Source organism: Rousettus aegyptiacus, unplaced genomic scaffold, assembly GCF_014176215.1.
Source record: "Rousettus aegyptiacus isolate mRouAeg1 unplaced genomic scaffold, mRouAeg1.p scaffold_m13_p_14, whole genome shotgun sequence".
NCBI classification, from domain to species: Eukaryota; Metazoa; Chordata; class Mammalia; order Chiroptera; family Pteropodidae; genus Rousettus; species Rousettus aegyptiacus.
In genome coordinates this window covers 8,555,297-8,564,515 of record NW_023416289.1, presented here as the reverse complement: position 1 = coordinate 8,564,515, position 9,219 = coordinate 8,555,297, and the positions used below count along the sequence as shown (strand labels likewise).

At 40.3% G+C, this 9,219-nt stretch overlaps 1 protein-coding gene and 1 pseudogene across 1 annotated transcript; one reads left to right on the top strand and one right to left on the bottom strand.

The window, feature by feature from the left end:
* Window positions 1–32: 32 nt before the first annotated feature.
* Window positions 33–8,008, top strand: LOC107502665 (TERF2 interacting protein). The gene is made up of 3 exons (XM_016130086.2): window positions 33–791; window positions 5,348–5,472; window positions 6,787–8,008. Exons 1-3 carry the CDS (start codon window positions 128–130, stop codon window positions 7,183–7,185), a joined length of 1,188 nt encoding a protein of 395 aa, XP_015985572.2. The 5' UTR covers window positions 33–127; the 3' UTR covers window positions 7,186–8,008.
* LOC118611836 lies at window positions 3,410–3,528 on the bottom strand (annotated as a pseudogene).
* Window positions 8,009–9,219: the final 1,211 nt, after the last annotated feature.

Below are 9,219 nucleotides of genomic sequence, written 5' to 3'. Positions count from 1 at the left end.
GGGGCGGGCACTTTCGTGCGCTGCCGTCGCGCAGGCGCAGTGCGTGGTTCCGCGCGCTCGACGTCTGCAGCGGTAGCATAGATATCTGTGCTCTGGACGCTGAGCTCTAGCTCTTTGGGCCTTACCTATGGCAGAGGCAATGGATCTGGGCAAAGACCCCAACGGGCCCACCCATTCCTCGACTCTGTTCGTGAGGGAAGATGGCAGCTCCATGTCTTTCTACGTGCGTCCCAGCCCGGCGAAGCGCCGGCTCTCGACCCTCATCCTGCACGGTGGCGGTACCCTGTGCCGGGTGCAGGAGCCCGGGGCCGTTCTGCTGGCCCAGCCCGGAGAGGCGGCGGCCGAGGCCTCGGGCGACTTCATCTCCACGCAGTACATTCTAGACTGCGTGGAGCGCAACGAGAGGCTCGACCTGGAGGTCTATCGGCTGGGCCTGGCCCCGGGGGCCTCACAAGCCAAGTCGGGGGCTCCGGCCGAGGGCGTCGCCACAGCGGAGCCCGAGCGGCAGCACACCGGTCGGATCGCCTTCACGGACGCGGACGACGTGGCCATCTTGACCTACGTGAAGGAAAATGCCCGCTCGAGCAGCTCCGTCACGGGCAACGCCTTGTGGAAAGCGATGGAGAAAAGCTCGCTCACCCAGCACTCGTGGCAGTCCCTGAAGGACCGCTACTTAAAGCACCTGCGGGGCCAGGAGCATAAGTACTTGTTGGGGGACGCCCCAGTGAGCCCCTCCTCCCAGAAACTGAAGCGCAAAGCTGAGGAAGACGCGGAGGCCGCAGATAGCGGGGGTGAGGCCTGCTGCGAACCGACGGGCCCTCTGCTGTCACCTGCGCTGGCGTGGGCGGGGCGCCGTTCCCCTTTCCTGGCGACCATGTTGGCGTCTTCCGTAACTTTGGCCTGGCCCCTCCCCCCTTTCGACATCTAATCTCAAATTTACTTTCCAATAACTAGGATGTCAACATGGTTCGCTATCCAAATGGTACAGAAAGGGTAGTATATGTAGAAAATTTATTACACACAAACTATCCAGTTTTCTTCCCCAGAGGAAGCGGGCGAATCAGCTTCTTGAGTGTTTTATGAGATGAGACTCATTTTAATTATTGAATTATAGTTGAAATACAATATATTATTTTCAGGTGTACAAAAGTTGTTATAATATTAAGTACATTCCCATGCCGTACATTATGGCGTTCAATGTAAAAAATACATATTTTGTAGCTGGAAGTTTACTTCAATCTTCACCTGTTTCACCTTCCCTCTGACAACCACCAGTTTTAAAAATATTTCTCCTTTGTTCAAGTAGATTCAGTATAAAGTTTTAAAGACATACAGGATCATTTTATTTTCCTGTTTTGGCTTAACGCGTGTTCATATAAGAAGGCTTCTTGGCTTTATGGGTGAAGTGAATTTTTAATGCAATTGAGTTAAATGTCGAGATTCAAGTGGAGTTAGGACAGCGCAAAGCCATTAAGATGCTTCATTTTTGGTATTACGGCTATTGACTACTTGTTGTCAAACCTTTTGTTTAAAGAGGCATGCTTTTCCCAAACTTCTCTTTCCTTCTCTGGCAATTCCTTGTAACAGTTCAAGTCTGGGGATGTAAAACCTATTTCTCCTGTCAAGTATGCTTAGTAGGAATTTTGTTTTTGGTAAAAGTGACATGTTAGATTTATTCATTCAACAGATACTTGAGTGCCAGACACTTATCCTGCTGGGATATAACAAAAGTAAAAGTCCCTGTGGTCATGAAGCTTGATAAGCTAGCTGAGGAGTGGTAAGTGCTATACAGAAAAATCAGGGTAAAGGTTGGGGAGGAGGTTGTTTTTGATAAGGTGAGAAGGAAGAGGCACTATGATAAGCTGATATTTGAGCAGAGGCCAAAAGAGATGAAAGAGGAAGCCAGGTGGTTATCTGAAGAAGAGTGTTCCAGGTAGTGGGAATAAATGCAAAAGTCCTGAGGTGGAAATAAGGCTGGTGTGTTTTTGGAGCAACGAAGATCAGTGTGGTTGGAATGGAGTAAGCAAGAGGAAGAATTCTGGGAGAGGACAGGGCTAGGAGTATGAGCGGAGTAGATCACATATGGTCTTGGTTTTAAATCAGTGATGGTAGGACTACTGGCAAGCCATTTGAAACTTGGAACAGTATTAATCTGAATTAACCCAACTCGAAATAATATTTAATAATTAGCTGTTTAAAAGTAAAAACTAAAGTCTTAAAATTACTAAGACGTATGTATACTTTTTGTTATTAGTGTGGTGATATTCCTGAAACCAAGAACACTTAAAGTTTTTTTCTATATCCGATTATTTAAAATTAAAAGCGTCTTGAGATAAAGTCAGAGCAAACTGGAAAAATACTCTCAATACATTGCAACAGTTAGTTTCCGTAATGTCCATAGAGCTTGCAGAAGTTAGTAACTGAAAGAAAAACTAGTAAAAAAATAAGGAAAGGAAATGGAACAAGAAGTTTGTAGAAAAGGAAATACATGGCCAATAAATGCAGAAATACTGTTATCGAGTATAAAAGCAAACAACCCTGAGCAGCAAACCAGATAGCCATGCCCGACTTCCGACTTGTGGAAATTGCGAAATAATAAAAGTGTGTGTTGTTTTTAAAAACAGGAAACCAGAACAAAAGAAATGTCATTTTATCAGATTGGCAAAAATTACAAGAATGAGTAATGTCCAGACTTAGCGAGGTATGTGAAAACAAGTACGCTCTTACATTGTTAATAGAAAGAAATTGGTACAATTTCTTGAAGGGCATTTTGAAAACATGTAATGATGTTTAAAGTGCATGTTTCCTTAAACATGACAATATCGCTTCTAGGAAGTTATCCTACAGCTGTACTCAGTACCGAAGGGTATATAGGGAAAAGTAAGCCTCCCTGCCGTATACCTCTTCCACTGATTTCACTCCCAGAGCAAACACTACTATCATTCTTGTTTTGTGTCCTTTCTGCTTATAATACCAACACACTAGAAATCAGTTTGTTTTGCAGTTCGCTTTTTTTTTAAACTTAATAATAGATCTTGAAGTCTTTGTGCATTGCTTTGCCTCATTCTTCATTGATTGCATTGTATTATGTGACTGAACCATAATTCGTTCATTTTATAGAAAATTTTGAACATTTACAAAAATAGAATAGTATAGTGAACTATGCTGCATGTACCCATCACCCAGCTTAACCTGATTATACTTTATGACCAATTTTTTTTATCTATATTTTTCAATCTAGACTTGGGATTATTTTGAAGCAAAGGTCAGTCATTATACCATTTTATTTCAGCACCTATCTAAAAGATAAGGCTTTTTTAATTACTATATTTTAAATTAAAGTAAATTGACTTATTTTTGTGTACATGTTATGCATTTTTATTTATTTATTTAATTTATTTATTTTTAACGCCTATAGCACCTGGTCTTCCTGGGTGGTCTCCCATCCAAGTACTAACCGGGCCCGATTCCGCTCAGCTTCCGAGATCAGACAAGATTGGACGTGTTCAGGGTGGCATGGCCGTAGGCCATTTTATGCATTTTTAAAATGTATTTTTTATGCGACAACATGGATGGACAGGACCTAGAGGGTATTATGCCAAGTGAATTAAGTCAGAGAAAGACAAATACCACATGAGTTCACTTATATGTGGAATCTAAAGAATAAATGAACAAAACAGATTCATACAGAGAACAAACTGATGGTTGTCAGGTGGGGGGTATGGGACGCTGGATGAAAAAGGTGAAAGGATTAAGAAGTACAAATTAGTTACAAAATGGTCATGAGGAGGTGTAGTACAGTATAGGGAATATGGTCAGTAATGTAACTATGGTGCTAGGTGGGTACTAGACTTACTGGGTATATAATTATTTGTAAATTATATGCATGTCTACTATGCTGTCTGTACACCTGAAACAAATATAAAATAATATTGAATGTCAACTGTAATTGAAAAATAATTAAAAATTTTTAATGTAAAATATATATTACATGAAATTTGCCACTTTCACCATTTTAAAGTGTTTAGTGGCATTAAGTACATTCATACTGTCAGGCATCCATCATTACCATTCATCTCCAGAACATTTTGATCTCCCAAAACTGAAACTTATATCTGTTAAACACTAACTCTCCGTTTCTTCCTTCCCCCAACCCCTGACAAACACCATTCTACCTTCTATGAATTTGATGTCTCTAGGTACCTTATTTAATTGGAATTGTACAATATTTGTCATTTTGCGTCTGATTTATTTCACTTAGCATAATGTCTCGTGTCAGACTTCATTCCTTATCAAGGCTGAATAATATTCCATTGTATGTATACGCTACATTTTATCAGTTCATCCATTGATGGACATTGGGTTGTTTTTGTCTCTTGGCTATTGTGAATAATGCTGCTATGAATATACCTGTTTGAGACCCTGTTTTTATTTTGGGGGGTATATACCCAGAAGTATTGCTGGATCATGGTAATTTTATGTTTACTATTTGGGAAATTGCCATACCACTTTCTAGTTATATGTTTTAACGCATGTATAGATTTGTGTAACCACACCAAAAATTAAGATACAGAACAGTTCTTTCTCTTGCTGCCCCTTAATAGTTTTTGTTGAGTGGAAAAGAGAGCAAAATCCTAAGAGAACAAAGGATATAAAGGGGGACTAGGAGGATGTTTAGCTTTAGGGGCCTCTCCTTTCTGTAGATGGTACATGGTAGATTGTGGTGTGCCCCCCAGATGTTCCTTCAGCATCTGAGAGAACTGCCTTGCCCAAAGTCCTGTCATCTTAGGGCGGCTAGCTAGTATCCTGTGACTGATCTATGTAGAGTTCTAAAGTCTTGGCCCTCTTGCCCCAACTTGGTCAATTCTGAGGGACCTTTCTAGCTTCAGCTGAGGCCTTGTTGGCACTCTTTCACAGCTCAACTTTCTGTGTCTGCCCATTCTGCTTTCTTTTCATTATGGGTTTTCCCAGGCACACTCCCTAATAAACACCTTACATGTTAATCTCCACTTCAGGATCTGGTTCCCACAGAACCCAATTTTATTGCCCAGTTTTGTTAATTTGCAAAATCTATCAATACAGAGCAAAAAATGAATTAATCTTGAGTGCTTTATTTTACATATCAGAACCTAGTAAAATTATCACCACTTAGATAGTACAACTTTCCAGAAGAAAGAGTAGAAATTGTACATGCATATTTTATGTTTTACCCTTCTGATCAAAATCAGATGTCTTCTGACACAAAAGTTCAGGCTCTCTTTTGGTCTAGAGCTCACAGAGCATGCACTATTTTTTCGATTTCTGTAAAAAGAGGCTCGTTCTAATCTGGTACTGCTCTCTTTACTAGAACCGCAGAATAAAAGAACTCCCAACTTGCCTGAAGAAGAATTTGTAAAGGAGGAGATCCAGGAAAATGAAGAAGCAGTTAAAAAGATGTTTATAGAAGCCACTCGGGAGTTGGAGGAGGTTGTGGTATGTTAACTAGATTTAATTTTTTTTTTTCATACATCTATTCTCCTTTGATGTTGGGCATCCCAGCTACCCTTTTTATACACTTGAGGCCCAGAAGGTAAGAGAGAAGTTCAGGATGGAGGAGGAAAATGGAAAGTGGGACCGATCTAGGTTCCAGGCATGTAGCTTTTAGTTTTTTGGCTGGAAAGCTTGAGGGGAAGAGGTAGAAAAATTGGGGAGGATTATTTTTAAAACAGTATAAAGCATCCCATTATGAGTACTTTCATCTTAGTGTAAGTTTTTCAAAGTTAAGATGATTTATGTTTTAAAACTATAGAACATAAACATAATTTTTAAATTTTTTTTATGCAAGTTTTGTGTATATAGAAATCTTTTGGAATTTTTTTTAGCTCTTCCATATTCAGTCTAGCTTCTAATATTCCATTAGAATCCCATATTTAATCATTTAGACAAAAGTAGGAGCCATAAAATAATGAGCAATTTTTAAAAATTCAAATTGTATATTCCTATCTTCTCCAAGAAAAAGGATCTTTTAAATTAACTTTTCTTATTAACACAGAAAAATGGTTAGACCTCAGTCTAAAACAAGAAAATAAGTTTCTGTAATCAGTGAGTGAAGGAATGCATAGGAATTAGTAGAATTTAGGAATTATCGCCTTTTAGAGTCTGAATTTTATTATTTGATATTTGGTTAATTTTCCGTAAACTTTCAGATGCTCTCAACAACTCTCAAACATGGTCTACATAGGTGTCTTCTTACCTAACATGCTTTGTAATGTATCTGAATGTAGTGTGGCTTGGAGGCCCTAGTATAGTCATACGGCTGTGTATTTTGAGTACTTACGTGCAGGCTTTGGTAGGCATTAGGGATGTAATGATGAACAAAATATATAATTCTTGCCCTTCTGGAGCTTATAAGCTGGGAATGAAGTCATACTTCTAACAAATAATCTAATATTCACATGTACACGTACATGTGTGCATATACATGTTTTTCATATTCCGTGTAGCTTCTAATGTTCTATAGGAATATTGTAGTTAATTACACATACACATACACATGCACTCACTTAAACCCTGTGCACACACTCTTCCTTACCCTGTCACATACATACATATAACATATATATACACATATACACACACATATAAGCTGAATAAATGTAAGAAGGAACATGGCGTATTAGAGGAACTGACAGAATTCCAGTATGATTGGAGTGAAAAGGGCAATAGGTGGGAGTTGGCAGAGACCAGACATTGGAAGAGTGTTTGTGTTTTGGCAGTTAGACTGGTCTTATTCTTCAATTTCTCTAGGTGGAGGAGAGCCCAGATTTTGAAATACACATAACAATGTGTGATGATGATCCACCCACACCTGAGGAAGACTCAGAAACCCAGCCCGATGAGGAGGAGGAGGAAGAAGAAAAGGTTTCTCCACCGGAGGTGGGAGCCGCCATTAAGATCATCCGGCAGTTAATGGAAAAGTTTAACTTGGATCTGTCAACAGTTACACAGGCCTTCCTGAAAAATAGTGGTGAGCTGGAGGCTACAACCTCCTTTTTAGAGTCTGGTCAGAGGGCTGATGGGTATCCCATTTGGTCCCGACAAGATGACTTAGATTTACAAAAAGATGACGAGGTTACCCGAAATGCATTGGTGAAAAAATTTGGTGCTCAGAATGTAGCTCGAAGGATTGAATTCCGAAAGAAATAATTGACAAGATAATGAGAAACAGAAGATGGCAGATGAGGTGGTAAAAACAATTTGTGACCATTAAACTTTAGAGATTATTATGTTGGAACCGACACTTGTCTTCTGACCAATGCTGTCATTGCTCTGTGAGTCCTAGATTTTGTAGCTAAGCAGAGTTGTGTAGGAGGATAAAAATAAAAGATATTGGATATATTTAGCGCTATCCCTGGCAGTATCAGTGTGTTTATGAAAGGAAAATCTAAAGCAGAGAGAGGTTGGCCTATGCAGTAGTAATCCTTTTGTGGCATGGAACCCCTGTTATATTGGTGACAGGTGCTAGTGATGAAGTCCGAGGAGGAAAATTAGGAGACAGGTCTTTTCAGGCAACATGAATAAATAGCTTCCTAATTATTTGCAGAAGCTTCTCTAGATTGTGATAAATTTCAAATCAAGAATCTAGAAATACATAAAGGTTTCATTACAAGGCATCAAACATGGACTATGCCAAACCCTTGCATTCCCTGTCCCCCTGACCCCCACCCCCGAACTCTGATTTCTAAACTACTTTGAAAACCCCATATTCCCTTTGCTAACTTAGTATTTGGGGACCTTGCTCTTTGGCACTTCTTTTCTTTGAGTCCCTGTCAGTCATGTCTTTAGGACATGTTTCTCTATCTACCACTCAGTTTTGTTTAAAGTGGACACGAGACCTTAGTCTCGTAGTCTTACTCTGTTACTAGAATGTGTTTTTATTTATTGAGGGTAGTTTCGTGCTAAGTCTGTGTTAGATTTTTGTTGTGTTGCTTTTGTTATTTAAAATAAATAGAACTTTGTATTTCAGAGTGTCCAACAAGTGTTTTCTTTGATTGTATTCACAAAACCTTTTAGGTATAAAACCCATAAAGGAATGGACATTTTTGGCTCTTATTAGATAAATAGTAAAGTGCTTCCATTTTAGAATAGGCCAATAAAAAGATGCTAGTTCTTCTGGGCAGAGCAAAGAGAAGATCTGCATCGAGAACTGGGAAAGATGGCCAAATAAGGTGAACTCCTGAGAGCCACAGGGGAGAGAAGCCAGGGACCATCAGTGTGTAACAGGTGTCTGTGCCTCACCGGTATTCCCCGGGCAGTCACCATTCTAGCACACGCCACCAACAGGAGGAGTTCTATTGCAAGCACCTGCATGAGGCTTTCTACAAGTGGTGCATGGGAAGTAGAGGTTGCATACCCAGCTTCCTTGCTGACCAGAGAAATGACACAACTGAATATGTATTTGAGAATTACCCTGTGATTGGGATTGTACCGCAGGCATCTTTCAGGACCATCTTTCAGAGGTCCTCAGTAAAAATAAACATAGTTGCTCTCAGTGATGATTGGTTTATGAGCGTACCCTGTGTAAGCTTTCTTCTCTTGTCTCACGTCCCTACCTCCCTATCAGTGCATACTGGAATCACCAGTTACACACACATTTTTAGAGTCTGCTCCTGGGGGAACCCAGCCTAAATCAAAGTGCTTAACCTGTCCCTGTGTTGTAAGAGATGCCTGCGGTACAGAATGTTCCTTGCAGGATGTCTGGTGCTTGGAGCAACAAGAACAATGGAAGCAAATGTGCACTTGCACACAAGGACACATTGCAGGAAGGTTGCACACGCTTGACCGATTCCAAGACTTCTTTCTCTAGGGACTAGAAAAAGACACTTTAGAGGAAGTAGCTGAGAACACAGAGGTGGCTTTGAGGCTAAATCTGGGAGTTGGCTATAGCTTGTATCTGTTGTCCTGAGAGTAACTATTATTAAATTACGAAGCCAGTATTGTTGTGAAACTTAATAAAAGGTCATGGAGATGGGGGTTGGGCGGCTAGTATTGTCCATCCTCCTCTCCTTTATCCATGTAAGTTACACATTTCCAGTCTCCGATTCTTCCAGACCGTCTCCGCAACAGATTCCCTAGTTCTTTCGATTTTCTACCTGCAGCTTTCAGTTTTTATAGTTTGTTGGCTCAAGGATCTTGGGAATATATTACATTATTTGCTGAGCTCATCATCTGCTACCTTGG